Source organism: Diprion similis, chromosome 14, assembly GCF_021155765.1.
Source record: "Diprion similis isolate iyDipSimi1 chromosome 14, iyDipSimi1.1, whole genome shotgun sequence".
Taxonomy (NCBI): Eukaryota; Metazoa; Arthropoda; class Insecta; order Hymenoptera; family Diprionidae; genus Diprion; species Diprion similis.
This window is the reverse complement of record NC_060118.1, coordinates 6,757,883-6,773,461: the sequence shown is the minus strand read 5'-3', so window position 1 is coordinate 6,773,461 and position 15,579 is coordinate 6,757,883. Positions and strand designations below refer to the sequence as shown.

General features: G+C 36.0%; 3 protein-coding genes across 4 annotated transcripts; 1 reads left to right on the top strand and 2 right to left on the bottom strand.

Annotated features, from left to right (window-relative positions):
• Nucleotides 1-2,037: 2,037 nt before the first annotated feature.
• On the bottom strand, nt 2,038-4,688 carry LOC124415039 (acetyl-CoA acetyltransferase, mitochondrial). Its single transcript, XM_046896290.1, has 8 exons — nt 4,421-4,688; nt 4,175-4,319; nt 3,876-3,990; nt 3,474-3,667; nt 2,855-3,145; nt 2,554-2,742; nt 2,311-2,468; nt 2,038-2,226 (listed from the first exon to the last, which is right to left on the bottom strand). The coding sequence occupies exons 1-8, from the start codon at nt 4,447-4,449 to the stop codon at nt 2,106-2,108; spliced, it is 1,242 nt and encodes a 413-aa protein (XP_046752246.1). The 5' UTR covers nt 4,450-4,688; the 3' UTR covers nt 2,038-2,105.
• A 1,057-nt stretch (nt 4,689-5,745) lies between these two features.
• Nucleotides 5,746-7,574, top strand: LOC124414639 (m7GpppX diphosphatase). The gene is made up of 4 exons (XM_046895639.1): nt 5,746-6,287; nt 6,390-6,535; nt 6,909-7,251; nt 7,323-7,574. Exons 1-4 carry the CDS (start codon nt 5,933-5,935, stop codon nt 7,493-7,495), a joined length of 1,017 nt encoding a protein of 338 aa, XP_046751595.1. The 5' UTR covers nt 5,746-5,932; the 3' UTR covers nt 7,496-7,574.
• A 302-nt stretch (nt 7,575-7,876) lies between these two features.
• LOC124414637 (maternal protein exuperantia) lies at nt 7,877-12,629 on the bottom strand. 2 transcript variants are annotated; one of them, XM_046895637.1, is made up of 6 exons: nt 12,456-12,629; nt 11,425-11,744; nt 10,740-11,021; nt 10,353-10,548; nt 9,388-9,530; nt 7,877-8,976 (listed from the first exon to the last, which is right to left on the bottom strand). In XM_046895637.1, exons 2-6 carry the CDS (start codon nt 11,716-11,718, stop codon nt 8,647-8,649), a joined length of 1,245 nt encoding a protein of 414 aa, XP_046751593.1. In that variant the 5' UTR covers nt 11,719-11,744; nt 12,456-12,629; the 3' UTR covers nt 7,877-8,646. The 2 variants fall into 2 exon arrangements, with proteins under 2 accessions (XP_046751593.1, XP_046751594.1); XM_046895638.1 differs by lacking the exon at nt 12,456-12,629 and adding an exon at nt 12,020-12,040.
• Nucleotides 12,630-15,579: the final 2,950 nt, after the last annotated feature.

Below are 15,579 nucleotides of genomic sequence, written 5' to 3'. Positions count from 1 at the left end.
ACGATATAGTCTTTCTGGAATTCGGCATTATACCGTTTTTATTGTTTCATACAGTAGATTCTCAATAACTTTCTGACCGTGGGTCGATGTAGTGGAACTTCAAGACAAAAGGGCTATATATTCAGCCGGGATTTTAGGGAAAAAAGAAACGCGAAAATCTTGCATGTGTTACAAAAATGCTTGTTATTATAGGCTGATTCAAATCGTACGTTGGATCACCTAATCAATTAAATTAATTCATTACTCCAGATTGTAAATTGCCGCATTATTAGTTAGATTTTTAAAAATTCTATAACTTTTGCAAATTTTGTACAGCTACCCGTTATATTACAGAGACGCTTGCCAAACGGCGTAGAAGAATTTGTTGAAGCCCGGAATGCCGAGAGGCTAATCGTTTCGTCGGAACGACCGACGAAACTGATTTTCAAGAAATAGATTAAAAGAAGCTGTTTCAGATTTACCTACCTGTTGCGGTCACACGCCGAATAAGAAATGGCAATCCACACGAACGATTGATTCTAGTAATTCACCTGATTCTCTACTCACAGTTGACTTCTTGAATCCAGTTTTTAATCAAAATTTAGCGAGGAAAAACAATTTGTAATTAACGGTATTAAATATTTTCATTTTAAACTTATCTTACACTCAACCGATCATGAATACGCAATTTCTTCATTAATCATTCTATCCGTTGAACGAAGTATTCAATTCAAGTCAAATAAAAATTCATTGAACCAAATACATTTGTTTCCGACTATGATATCTTGAATCAGATTATACAAAGTACGCTCGATACAGTAAATGGTAACCGAATTATTTGCGAATACTTTTTCCCCAGTGTAACACTTTGGTGTTGACGACTAGCGGCGCTGTTTTATTTTAAACCATGTAAATACGTTGCAGGTCGAAATACCAATAGTACCAGTTGCGAAATATTCGCTCTACTTATACCGACACACATACCTATATACCTGGTGCACACGTATTTTCGCTACAGAAAATGTGAACATTGCGTAACTTGAATAAAACTTCAATGCAATGAATATCGAAAATACAGCTGATTTTCATTAAACGTTTACTTTACTTAACAGTTAAATTGCAATCCACCAACTTAAGTAGTAAAATGAAAACTTTTAACGTTATGTTTTTTGTAATAAATTAGCTACAGGTATAAAAAGTGATAAATGGTGATACGATTCGTCCGAAAATTAATTACCTAAATCCTATTTTTTCACTCTGATATTTTTAACAGTTCATAGCAGACTCGAGAGTTTTGAGCTTTCTTTCGAGAAGATCTGCGTCCAATCGGTGTTTGCAAAGGTATTGACCCTCTAAAAAGAGCACTGGTATCTCGTAACGATATAGATTCTTTAAATTTTCATTTCCACGCGCGTTGATATCGATCTGTTCTAATTGATAACGACCAGGGAATCGATTTTTCAATTCTTCTTTCAAAACATCGCATAACGTACACTGATCCTTTGTGTATAGCGTTAATTTTGGGGGTGACGAGGAGCTGTGAGACCTATAGAAGATTAGACGGAATGATTTCGCGCACCTTGACACAAGAAAATAAATTTTTTCTTTTTTACAAAATATTGAAAAAGACACAATAAAAAATCTCACAACCATCGAACTGAATAAAAATTTTCCGTCATGTTTTACCACCGATAAAGTAGTGCAAGCAAACAGTGTAATATAAGATTTATTGTTCGAATAATTGAAGGCACAGCTATCTTTATAACCATTAAAATATCTCTATATTGTGCGAATAACATTGTAGAAAATGTGAAAAATACAATATATAATATACTTATAAAAAAAAAAAAGTAACAATTATCGTTACGGTATAAATATTGCAAACGGATTTTCAATTCACAGTAAGATTCCGAAACAACCAATAATTGAAAGAAAAAAAAACAAACACCCGACAAATTTGAGCAGAATATTTAGGCCGCGATCGAATCAATTATCACTTATTGATAATATTCAAGCACCAAAGTTATTCAATAGAAATAACTATTCACAGTGATTTTCGATCATTAACTAGTTCAAAAGGAATGGCTGCCGATTCATGTTTTGATTTCTATCATAATTCAAGGGACTCACAATTTCTCAATTAAAATCGACGAAGCTCCACCCCCGCCATTGCAGATTGAAGCGACACCTTTTTCTCCAGCTTTCAAAGCGTGCACCAGATGAACAACGATTCTCGCTCCAGACATTCTAAAATTTACAAATAAATATACAAAATGATCTTTAGTGCTTGTTATATGTTGTATTTGACATACGTCAGAATTCGATTCTTACCCGATCGGATGACCGAGCGATACGGCTCCTCCATGAACATTTACTTTGCTGGGATCGAGATTAAGTATCTTCTCATTAGCAAGAACGACGGTGCTAAAGGCTTCATTGATTTCCCACAGTGCTATGTCATTTTTACTGACTCCAGCACGTTCCAATAGCTGTAAGGATTAAAATGTCTCGTCTGAATCAAATCTTTTCATGATATAACGACAAAAACGTTTTTTATGGAATCTAAAGGCTCACCTTTGGCACAGCCAATGCAGGTGCTATTGGAAAATCTATTGGCTCTGTTTCCGCATCTTGGAAAGCTACTACCCGAGCCAAAGGCTTGAGATTTAATTTGTTCGCATTGTCAGCTGTCGTCAGTACAAGGGCTGCAGCTCCATCATTCAGCGTTGAAGCATTCCCAGCAGTTACAGTGCCGTTTTCTTTCTTAAATGCAAAGTTACGAGGAATGTTCATAGCTTTTCCTGGTTTACAGTAGGTCGAGGAAATCTAGCTCAACTATCCAGCGACTAAATCCATACCTGAGTTTACTTCTTACCTGAAATACAGTATTCAGTTTTGCAAGTTTTGAAAAGTCGACTTTTTTGTACTCTTCATCCTCCGTAAAGACAACATCAGGTTTTCCCTTCTTCTGTGGTACATTAACCGGAACAATCTCATCTTTAAAAGCTTTATGTTCATAAGCAGCTGCGCTTCGCGTGTAACTCTTTATGGCAAATTCATCCTGTTGCTGACGAGTGATACCCAATTTTGATGCAGTGTTTTCAGCACAATTTCCCATGTGAAATTTGTGGTATACGTCAATGAGACCGTCTAAAACTATCCCATCCTAGAATCAAAACTACATCGATTAAATTTATGGGATATCAACTTCTTTTTAAACTGAAATAACTATATCAATTCTCCTACTAATCATCAATGCCTCTAATTAAAAAATAGATTTTTCAGTTATTTTAAAGTAGAACAGAAACTGTTTTTGCTTATCGAAAAATCCTTTAAATATAACAATGTGTTATAAACATATTGACTAAATGTACAATTTGCACATAAGAACGATTTATCATCAATTCACATGGCGTGGTTTATGTGTTGAAATCTTTCGTATTCGAGTGATAAGAGATAACTCGTTATCTACTAATTACGCAATTGTTACAAACCTCCAGTTTCATGCCGCCATAGGTCGTCTCTCCTCGTTTCAAGTAAAATGGCACATTAGACATGGACTCCATGCCACCAGCGAGTATTACATCTTGGTGTCCGCACTGCAGCGCCTGAGAGGCGAGCATGATGGACTTCATGCCGCTCGAACAGACTTTGTTCACAGTTGTACATATCGTTGATTTCGGAAGACCTTGTAAAAAAAAAAAAAAAACTGATCTAAATCAATCGAGTAGGAATATGAAAGAAAATAAACTTTCCATATTTAAGCATTGTGATTTTCTGATATGAAATTGGATTAGAAATCTTCTGCTACATGAAATAACAAATCTTGTGCAAAATTTTCAAGCAAACAAGTAATGACAGTAATAACATGTTTGAAATTTTTAAAATCGACAAACCTGCAAATATTACTGCCTGTCTAGCAGGCGCCTGGCCCTGACCACCCTGGCAAACGTTTCCTATGTATACCTCTGATATCTGTTCCTTGGTAAGACCAGAACGCTCGACGGCTGCCTAGAAATAAGATAAATTAACAAAATGAAAAACATGTGTGAATTAGGAAACGAAGGCACATTAATACTCTGATACTTTTTCTTGAATTTGGGTTATTTTTAATTAAATGCACGAAGGTTAGTTAAAGTACTGCCACCTGGGCAAACAATTGTTTGTCAGTCAGCTGTTGGCGATTTTATTTTACCTGAATAGCGACGGCACCGAGTTTTCCTGCCGATAGGGAAGACAGAGAACCTCGAAAAGATCCGATCGGTGTTCGCACTGCGCTAACGATAACAACTTCGTTGAGATTTACTTTGGAACTAAAAGTCCTGGAGTTCGCTGTAAGTGTCTGTAAACGATGAAAAAGTATCGTATTTTAATTAAACTAAATCGTAGTAGAAATGCAGTAAAATCAGCGAGTAAATTAACTCTGTCAACTAATATTTATACCTTGGCAGTTTTCAAGAAAGATAACATTTTTTCGGCAAGTTTCGCGGCAGCAATTTGCGCACCTCGGGATCTTGAAAAGAATACTTGTTGGTAACGTTCGAAATGTTCTAAATTTAACGTAAAAGAGACGGAAACAAAAAGAAAAATCGTATCAACTACTACGTAGACTTCTATTCATTTGTTATCGTTAGGTCAACAGGCAAACAAGGCTAAGTACGCTTCTCGCGATACTTGAATATTCAAGGCAATTGAGGGTCATCGAATTCACCCTGCGTTTCAGATTCCAATGCGCATGCGCATGGTCTTTTGACAATGAAAAATGTGCTGTAATCAGTAGCTGTAATTGGTTAAATCGAGCTCAAATCATAGTTCATGCTCGTGTTTTTCCAATACTAGCGACATCTGACACGAAATAGATTCTTGGAACTAAATGCAACTGATTTTCGATGGTAAGTGTGTGTCGGTAACTGATTAGTATTTATCTACTGATGTATCAGTGTATTTACCATCACAAAGGCAGTGAATAAAGCATAGCGATTCGCTAATGATGTGGATAGGAATTAATAAATAAGAAACGTTGACTGAGGATATGTAATGTGATTTTGATTTTCTTTACATCGGTGAAAAGAAAAGATTCCAGTTTAAGCTACTTCAATGAGTCTAATTGGCATTTATCACCGTTTTCACCGGTAAAAAAGAAAGCAGACATGATAATAATAAACCGAGTTTTTATCCATTTGTATATCATAGGAGAACAATCGCTGTAATCATTTACCACTGTGGAAGGATTGTATAAATATTTCGAATAGCTGTTACCCGCGATATAGCCCGGTTTACAAATTCAACTTTCTCACAGATCGTTCTGTTATCATCGATAATGATCATACAACGGTACATTATGTAACAAGGGTATAAACAGCTTTATTCCCACGTTGCATATAGGACTTTATCTTCGACTCAACTGTCGCCACTTTATTGACTTGAAAAGTGGGACCAGTGTAAAAGAAATGATTTAAAATTGATAAATAAACGAAATAAGCCAAATTGAAAACCGCATTTGCGGTAGAAGAATGGGTAATTTTCTACCACGCTTTTTTCTCACACTTACGGGGAAAAAGTATAGAAGATGCTACTTTTGTACCGTTTCTCAGGTCAATAAAGTGGCTATTGCGATTGAGTCGGGAATTATTGATACATTTGTATGATTGACTGCAGAGGTAATAGCAGTGTCTTTATTTATCGATTCACTTGTGGATTTGCACAATTATTAAGTCGATAATAGTAGGAAATTTCTTTACCGAAGCTTCCAGCTCCGACCCAAGGCTAAGTTTTAAAAAGCCCCGCTCGGACGGCTGTGTTTAGCAATCTATAGTCGGAAGATAAAAAATAATAACAATACCTAACCTAACGGTTCAATTGAATGACAGTTAAGTGGTTAAATTGAACATCGATACGCGATAAATTCACTATTTTTGAGACAACAATTAAACCGGTCAGTAAATAATCGATAATGGCAGGCGTTGAGAAGGCGAGTGACGAAGAGACGTATGTAAATCCGAAAAAGTTTAAGTCATCGAGCGACGAATCAAAGGACAGCAAGAAATCCAGCGTGCACGAGTCTTTGAAGGACTTGTCAAAATTCCAGTTAAAACGTGTATTGAATAACAATGCCCAAAAGAAATTACTATGTGTCGAAGGGACATTTACAGATCACGACGGCGCAGCCATAGTCTTGCTGGAGAAGAAAGCCTTTGTCGAAGAGAAACTGAACGAGAATCTTTTCAACGAGAGCTCGAAACTCAGTAAAGAATTCGAAAACGATCTTTACGGAAATTACAATTGTTTTCCATCCATTGAGCACAATAGTGAGCAAATTATCTGACTTTATTCTACTTTCAACTCTTTTATCTAAAGTCAATAATCTAATTTTTCTTGTTTCTGTTTCTTAAATATATTTTAACTTCAAGGTATTAAGACTACAATCATTCACCCGGCAACGGAAAAACATATTGCAAAATTTGAAAAACAGCTGATCTATATCGTTGAAGAAACTCCAAAACTTTACGAAGAAGTTACTCTGCCCCATTTGAACAAGGAACAATTTTCTCTGCAGGTACCGTACTGATCGTACTGATACATAATTTTAGTTGACTGTTAACAAATGGAAAAAAGATACTCAACGAACACGGCAACATCTATAATATAAACGAGTGTCTTGGCTTGTTCTATATGAGCAATAAAGTTTATGATTTGTTATAAGACATTTATCTTTATCGTTTTGTAAAAAATTCATTTAAGCACAAATCGATCTTTCATAGATCAGAATTGAAACGACAAACCATTTTAGTATCGTGTACATAGCAATAATGTGATCTGTCTAAAGTAGTTATTAATTTTTGTTACTCGCAGCGTTGATCTTTTCATCAATTTTTTCATTGCACTGCTTTCTTGAAAAAATATTTAACTCATATGATGCTTGTCTACAGTGGGTGTACAACATTTTGGAGCACAAAGCCGAGAGCGAAAGAATAGTCTTTGAAGATCCAGACCCAAAAACAGGATTTATTTTGATACCGGATTTGAAATGGGATGGAAGTCTGGAAACTTTGTACCTCTTGGCAATTCCGATGCAAAAGGGAATAAAATCAATTAGAGGTTTGGACCAGTCGCATTTGCCGTTACTTAAAAACATTCGTGACGCCGGCACAAAAGCAATTTCCAAGAAATATAGCGGACTTCCAGCATCGCAGCTTAGAATCTATTTTCACTATCAGCCCTCGTTTTATCATCTTCACATTCATTTCACATACTTGAAATATGATGCACCAGGTAAATTTTATATTGTACTTTCACTGTGTTTCTTTATATTGTCAAATGTTTATGTCCGCCCATCTTTACAGGTATATTCACTGAAAAGGCCCATCTGCTGTCCACAGTCATAAACAACATAGAACTAATGGGAGAATATTATTCTAAAGCTACTTTATCGTTTGTTGTCAAAGAATCTGAAACCTTGTTTGCTAAATATCAAGCGCATGGAGTTTTATCCCCGCAATCTGTAGACACGAAATAGTTATAAGATTTTTTTGTACTTCGAACACGGCACGTGCACAGAGATAATAGTGAATAAATTTTTTCTTCTTCAATCGTGAATTTTCATGCCACTATTTTTATATAATTATTTGTCTTATGATACACTATAGAACTGAATACTTAATATTGGGAAAAATGATATTGATCACTTGGTTTCCTAATTTTCGTTTTAAATTTGAAGTGGCGTCATTTGATAATGATAAGTATGCAATTGCAAAATTATATATTTATTAACATTTTTTTTTTTTTTATTATATTAATAATACAATGAGATCCTAACATAACTAGCACGGTATGATGGATTAACCAACAAATATCCTCATTGCTTTTCAAGTCGTGAATATCTATGTAAATTTTTGTTATTTATTTGCTTTTATTAATTCTGTAATTATGCATATCACCTTGTTTTTTTTTTGCTCGTTTTATTTGCAGTTAGTTTTTTTTTTTTTTTTTTTTTTACGGTTTTTGTTTTTGACGCAGCAGGAATGTTCCGCCAGTTTATACTTTGAAGGAAAAAATAAAAATAAAAAATAACAAAACCAAATATTTGCAATTTTAGTTATGCACAGAAGTTATCCATAATATTTATAATGGCAACAGCAAATCGATAATTCAATCAAGTACGATATAAGTATAAATTTTTTACATTGGGATTATTCATTTATTTATTATTTGTGTGACCCCAACGTAATTCCATAAGGAGATTAAACGAATCTTATTATTTAGATAGAAAACGAAGAAATACAAAAAATCAACAAAACTCGGTAGATAATAAACAGGAAAAAAAAAAAAGAAAAAAAATAATACGTTCATTTTGTGACGAACTAAAGTAAATAATATAATATAATAACATAATATAATATAATATAGTACTATATGAATCGAACCGGACAGTGTAGTCTCCAGGACTGACAAACGTGTCCGAATATCACGAGAAATCTAAATAAAACTTTTTGTAACAAGCTAACTTCACCTGCCGCTTTTCTTTTCTTAGCATATCTTTTCTCTTTTTTTTTTTTATCAACATTTTCACTTAGTTTTTAAAGATTATCATACCAATGTAGGAAATTCAAGAACAAAAATGTTCACTCTGTATTTGAAATAAGGCACTGGCTTCAGGATACTTTGATTTTATTCGCATTTCACATCCGTAGATTTTACCTCGGCATTCTCCTGGGGTGCAAGTTTCTCTTTCAGAGGAGAACTCGTTGTTGTCGTATCCGGACTCTCAATAACGGATTCATTTTTGACGTTCTCCTTAGATTCCGCTGCACCTTTGCCAACGTTTCCTTTCTTTCCTTCTTTTTTTTCAACATCTAATCTCGGTTTCATCTTTTTTTCTGGGTCAAAGTGACACTCGAGTACCTCTAATAGTTCCTCTTCCTCCTTTTCCTTCGCTCCTGTTACTTTCTCTTTTATTAACTTTTGCAGACCCTCCTTTTTCTCCGTTAACCATACGTCCTATAATTATTGAACGCCATAATCGAGTTTAAAAGAAATCTCACTAGCCGGCATAGAATTCGGAGGCTCTCACTTGACTGTTGATTACAAACAATGTGACTCGGTCAGAGAAGAAATTCAAAATGTGCATAAAACTGACAAACTGATAAGAATGTATAGAAAGTTGAGTTATCAGTAAAGTATGAGCGACCATAAAGCATTCATACATATAATTGAGTTGGTCACACCGAATTGTTTTGATAACTTGCATAATTTCATTGAAGAACTTAAAATTTGTACAAAATTTATTCCAAGAGATCTAAAATAGACAGCTAGAAATCTAAATTCGAAGATTATTGGGTTACTTCTATTGCCTTATAAGTTCGTTATTGAAATTTCATGAGAAATTTAAATCGTAGAATTATGACTCACCTGCAGTTCTGCATAGTCGACATTAGCCTCAGCTAATAATCGGCGTAAGAGGCTAGCGTGTTGTCGTTCGCGGCGACTTTGGCGAAGTAGCATTCCGAAGACAGGTCTTAGACTGTTTTGGCGATTGAGAACCAATTTCAAGCCTGTAACATGAATACATTTATATGTCAAATTCTTTCTAACCACGTATCTATTTCCTCCGTAACCTTTTCAAAAACGAATTACGCGTAGGAGACTGAAAAATTTTGTAAATTTTGGGAATTTATGTCTTGACAACCAAGTATTCTATTCATTTAGGGTTTGCTTTACTCAAAAGTATAAGTAGATCAAGTTTCATTAAAATTTGTTTTTCTTTTGTTAGAATCAGCAAACGGGAAGTGTTTTTATTGAAAATAATGTCAACTATTTTGAACGGTTACATGTCTTGTGGTGTCTAAGATATATCAAGAACGGTTCAACAGATTTATTTCCAATTCGCATACTGTATTCCTCGATAGTTTATTCTTTTTGTCACGATCCTACTTCCTTTTAAACATAATTTTTTAGTTACTTAAATAAAATACTGATAGATTTTAGGCAAGAAATCTAATGACAATTTAAAAAATTGCCATTTGGTTGAAAAACAGTTTCAGATTATGGCAAAGAGGATAAACTACTCAAGAATGCACAGTCTCAAAATTTCAGGTAAATCGTTTGAGCCGTTTCTGACATATCATGGGCACCACAAAACATGTAACGGTGCAAAATGTTTGATGTTATTGTCAATAACAACGCTTGCTATTAATTTATCTGAGTGAGAAAAATATATAAATGAAATTTGATCTACATACTTTTCAATAAAAACAATCGAATTGAATTATTGGTTTTTGAGATATAAATTCTCAAAAGTTACCCACCTTTTCAGCCATTAACTTATATCTTTAAGCAATGAAAGATATCTGTAGTTAAATTTTATGCTTTTGTACCCGCTAATTCCTTTTCTTCGACATGTGTTGGCTGTACGAATTCTCTTATTAGTTCTATGGTCCCTTTTGTCGCTGCGTCGCTATCACCACTTCCGCTACCCTCGGCACCTTTTGCATTTTCTTCACCAGCACTCAAGTGCTGCACGACTTGGAGAGCTAGCCGCGCCCTATCAACAGCATTGTCCAACTCTTCTTCCTTGAAATTCGAAACACAGGATTGATATTAGTTAAGGGAATGTCGTAATTTTCTTTTTCCCAATTGATTGATTACATGAAACCTGAAGGATTGTTCGATATTGTGGAATTTTTAGCAGTTTTGACATCTGTATCTGCAGATACGATCATTGTGTTTTTAATATAATCAGCGTTAGAAAATGCAGGGCTTACCTTGTCTAGCATAACACGCGATAATGTGCGTAAGGAAAATGTGCGTACTGTATCGGCGCATTTGACCTCTGCAACGTTAAACCCGTTTGCAAAGCCTTTGACGGTTTGCTTGAATCGATCTAAAAGGTTGAATTTCCTTAATGACTCGAGCAGCATGGAAGGTATGACTTTGCGTGGCTCATGATAAACTAGAATCACACCGTCGGCTGCATCTCCCTTGACCGACTCAAGCCACGTGATAAAATCTATCAGAGCGGATATCTCACTTTTCGTCTTCAATACCTGTGAAAATGTAAGAAAAAAAAAAATTTGTTAGTAACGAAAAACATGTCGCAGCATGTTCAATGCTTTTAAAAATTTGCAAAGTTTCAAATTTTACAAGGATTTGAAATTTGCCAATGTTTGTTTACTAATGCTAATCTCAGCGAAGAAAAACTAAATAAGATCATAGAAAAATGAAACATGTTGATATATCGATATTGGTGTTAAATTCTCGTCAGAAATAGTTCGCCAATGTGTCAGCTGAATTCTTTCAATTCTTCCATCAACGAGATCAACAACGATGCGTAAAGAAAGCGAGATAAAAATATCCAGCGAGGATTACTGTTCCTGTTTGCTGTGCAAATGAATAGAAACAATATGTGCACAAGGATAAGTATAACTGCTCTATTTATGGTATTATCACCTTGTTTGTCTTGTTGTCCTTGAGCATTCGGTATTTTCCGATGGTAACAACTCTAATATTGTGCCTCTTTCTCGCCGGTGGATTGAGATCCTTGAAAGGCATGACATACTGGCCATAGGTGGAACTAGGCGTGTACCCGGCAATTTGGCAAATCTCGTCGATCAGTCTCCTACCAGTGGCGTCCATGTCCCATCCTACGAGTCTATAATCGCCAGGCGGTACGCCGACAGCTGGTGCCGAATTTACCGCCAGGGCGGTTGTCTCGCCATTCTCGACCACGGTTGACGACACCATATCTGCTATGTCACAGTATCACTTATCTAGAGGAAATAGAAGAGTTGATTATTAAGTGAAGAAGAGTCACCGGATACAACAAGGAAAAATGACGTTGAAACTCATATCGCTGAGAATCGTTGTCAGGCAAAGTACGAAACAGGAAAAAAAAAGAAAAAAAAAAACTTGGGCTTGACTTTGTCATAACAACGGGATTAACCTCCAGATTAGCACGGTGTGCCCGAGACAATTCGAACAAAGGTCTTTGTTTTCGGTTGATCGGAGAGTAAACAAGAGAGGACGATAAAAACGGCGTATTTATGTGTATCGGAGTTGTCGATACCTGGTTAACCCGACTATTCCTAGGCGAAGATAACGCCGCCGGTCGATCAGAGGTGAAGAAACAAATGAACGGCGATGATGAGCGAATAAATGAACGGGGTCAAGACTGCGAGATTGAAATCAACAGATTTTTACCAATTTACGTGACTAGCGGATGCCGGAAGAGATCGACGAACAGGGAAAACTCACGTTGCGCCGGGAGGCGAGCCATTCATTTGTTCATGTTATCGACGCGGCGCGAAGTTTGGCAAAGCTCGGGGAACGTTTGGAACCCGAGAGAAGATCGTTCGGGGATTTTTTTGATTTTCGGTTACAAAAATGACTCCACACGTGGCCGGCAGTCAGGGATACCATCTTTGCCGAACTTGCGGAAAGGCCCCGCCCTAAATGAGGTTGATTGTATCGCAGCGACTTACCCTTGGCTTGAGTTTAATTTATCCTGGTGCAAAGGGCGGCTCGAAGTTCTCTGTGTTACGTGTGGCGTGTAATTTCGGTTCCAGAAAAGGCTGCCTGACGACACTCGACTGCTCACCCACTTGCAATACACGCCTGCTTGCTTCTAGACTCAAGTTCTGCCGATTCCTAAAGCGAGACACACGATGAGCTGCGCACGTGTGCCGAAGTGGCAAGCGAGTATAATCGCTGCTCTGCGCAGGCGCTCTTCATCAGCCAATCACAGCGCTGCTACAGCGGCAATGGCCAATCACGTGCCAGATACATTCGCGTGAAGTACGGCGAGTATCGAGATTGAGGTGTCGATTCTCGCTTGATTTTCATCGAGTACGTCACGTGGCCGTGATGCGGCATGAATCAAATTTATAAATAAAGATAGGAACCCGCAGGTTTACGCGACTCTCGACCATTTAGGATTTTAAACCGAACTGTCCGTGGGTGGTTAATTTCGGACCATGACCGATTTCGCTGCCGCTTCATTCTGGTCTATGATATATTCCTCGCTGCGGTCTGTGGCGAATTATTTTCCCGTAAATTTTTACTCAATTCACGTTGCGGCGGTGCGAATGTTCTTCTTTATCGTCCGAGCGTTGTCATTGGTTTTTTACACATTTTGAGCAGCTTCAATATAAATTTAATGTAACGAAATCGCACTTTGTGTATTATCTTTTCTATTTCTAAACTTTCGTAATACCAATCCTAGAAGATTTTGACAAAAATGCAACATGTAAGCAGTAAATAATTTTGTAAAATATGCGGTATTTATGAGCGACGAAACGGAACTTTTACGGTCCTCCTATATATCCGAAAAGTTTTAACCGGCTGCAAAAATTTTAGCATAAAGATAAATGTTTTAGTAAATTTTAGTATTTCTGTATTGTTTTAGAGTTTTTCAAGAGAATCGTGATGATATCATTTTTGAAATGTGCCACGAATACCAATGGCAAAAGTCGTTCCTCGAAGTTTCCTTTCGGCTTCATCTGTTCAGTTTCAACCCGTGGATGGAGTTAAATAAAAACTCCACTTAAGCCCGAGATATTGTATAGTGAACAGATTTAGTTTACAAAACATAAAATAGACCAAGACCTCTTAGAAGAGGCCAGGGAAGCATTGAAGCGTCGTCGCCTCAGAGTCGTAAATTCCCGCCTCTTCGATGGCCTAGCTAAACAAGCAGGTCAAGTGCGTGGAAGCGACGCTAAGCATACACCGATGTCATACCCCATGATATGTGAAAAAAAATATTGGTTTGAATATCAGTCTGCGAGAAAAATCCTGGGTACTTAAATTTTTCTTCGTCACGAATAAAGGAATCTTCCTATCGAGATAAATTCCTAGTACAGTGCTTATAATTTTCTTGGTAAAAATGTTTTACTTGAAATAACGACCGACAATGTTTGTTTCACGATGTCGAGGAAAATATTGTTTATTTTTTCTTAAAGTTCGTTGGGTGGATTTGAACTTTCACACCGAATCAAAATGTATGCGCTGTTAGGTATACAGGTGATTTTATTTCAGCAACACACTGATTTTCAAAATCTGTAATTGTATATGAAATGTTATTTTACGCCAAATAAAATGACAGCCAGGAAGACTACAGTGTAATATCACTCCTAACTAAATTCTTATAACCGAGAATTTAGCTCGCAAAAGTCAATTGTACGTCATGTATTGCAAAAAGAAACAGATATGATTGGCTCTGAACTACGTATAAAAAAATATAGTTCTGGGTACAGAATGTAAATTAGTTCAGTAGCTGTGAGTAGAAAATCTAGTCTGTATTACTATTCTTTTTGATTATGGTCACTTGTACTATAATTTGTTGTAACTATTGAGCTAATTTGATATTGGCAAAATAATAAAGTGACCTTAAGGCTTTATATCTACGACTAAAAAAATGTAGAAAATATAAAAGATAAGTAGATTTAATGTGTCAATAATTAGAAAATTTGTAGCGTATAGTATAAAGGCTCTTTGTGGATTTTTTTTTTTGGTAACATGTAAGGCCGAATTATGCGCGGAAATTTGTGGCGAATCAAATTTCCACCGGGGATGAATGCAGTCTCGCTATTTTGACGCTGACAAATGGGGCGCAATTTGCCTTCGAACAATCATGGATTGGCCACCCTTTTGTCTCGATATGACATTCGTTTTATTATCCCATTTAATTTTAACTATTCTAACCGTTATACCATCCGTAGCGGGTTGCAATCCAATTAGTTTTTAATTTAACGGTATACACTGCGTGACCCTGTAATGGATGGACGTCCTGGGATGTCCTTTTTCGTTATAATCAATTTTAGGTCGTTCCTCGACGTTTATTAAATATCGTTGCTTGTACAAAAGTTAGCAATTTTTCGCAAGAACCGTTATAATATAGCTAAATTTTGAAATTGAATGCAGCTATGTTTTTCAAGCCCATTTTAATTGGATTCAAACTAAATCGGGTACCTTGTGCGTTTTTGATTTTTTAGTTATCGTATCTGATTGATCACAACACCGCAATGATTCAGAAATAAAATTACACTTTTATCAGAGGACAGGGTTTCATCTGAGAGTTACGTAATATGCCAGTATAAAATGAGAATGAAGTTTTTCAAAATTTTGAGGAAACGTGAAAGAGAGTTGCATGAAGAAATCGGAAATCTGGAGAAGCTAGAGAAATACATAAATCCTGGAGATATTTGAAAAATCTTGAAAAATTAGGAAGAAGTTACAAAATTCTCGAGCTGTATAGAAATTGTTCAAATATTGTTGAAGTATATGTATGGTGAAACAGAAGTTGAATTTTCGTTTTGCAAACTCCTTAAAAAGCCGGGTAATTTCTAATTTCAATTTTTATATTTCTTATGCAGCTTCTAAAAGGAAATTTAACCCCGACAAGCAAATCATTCGTTTTCAATCTCGGAAGGATTTTTCATCTATTCATATATTTTCCGTCCCGCCATGCGTAAAGATAATTAGTTTTGAAAATGATTAAGCTGTGAAAAAGTTTTAAACATATTATTAAAGGCGGGGGATTCTTTTGATTAAAATGGCTTGTTAATTACTCGAAAGTGATATTGCTTGCAGATTAAGGAAGAAAAATAA

Excerpts from the sequence above, each read along its gene's own strand:
- LOC124414639 (XM_046895639.1), top strand. The coding sequence starts at position 5,933 with ATGGCAGGCGTTGAGAAGGCGAGTGACGAAGAGACGTATGTAAATCCG. Across the intron at positions 6,536-6,908 it reads AGGAACAATTTTCTCTGCAG|TGGGTGTACAACATTTTGGA; the intron begins GTACCGTACTGA and ends GCTTGTCTACAG. Across the intron at positions 7,252-7,322 it reads CTTGAAATATGATGCACCAG|GTATATTCACTGAAAAGGCC; the intron begins GTAAATTTTATA and ends CCATCTTTACAG.
- LOC124415039 (XM_046896290.1), bottom strand. The coding sequence starts at position 4,449 with ATGTTATCTTTCTTGAAAACTGCCAAGGT. Across the intron at positions 3,991-4,174 it reads TCGGTGCCGTCGCTATTCAG|GCAGCCGTCGAGCGTTCTGG; the intron begins GTAAAATAAAAT and ends TCTTATTTCTAG. Across the intron at positions 2,743-2,854 it reads AACTGAATACTGTATTTCAG|AAAGAAAACGGCACTGTAAC; the intron begins GTAAGAAGTAAA and ends TTTGCATTTAAG.
- LOC124414637 (XM_046895637.1), bottom strand. The coding sequence starts at position 11,718 with ATGGTGTCGTCAACCGTGGTCGAGAATGGCGAGACAACCGCCCTGGCG. Across the intron at positions 10,549-10,739 it reads CGCGTGTTATGCTAGACAAG|GAAGAAGAGTTGGACAATGC; the intron begins GTAAGCCCTGCA and ends TCGAATTTCAAG. Across the intron at positions 8,977-9,387 it reads TCGACTATGCAGAACTGCAG|GACGTATGGTTAACGGAGAA; the intron begins GTGAGTCATAAT and ends CAATAATTATAG.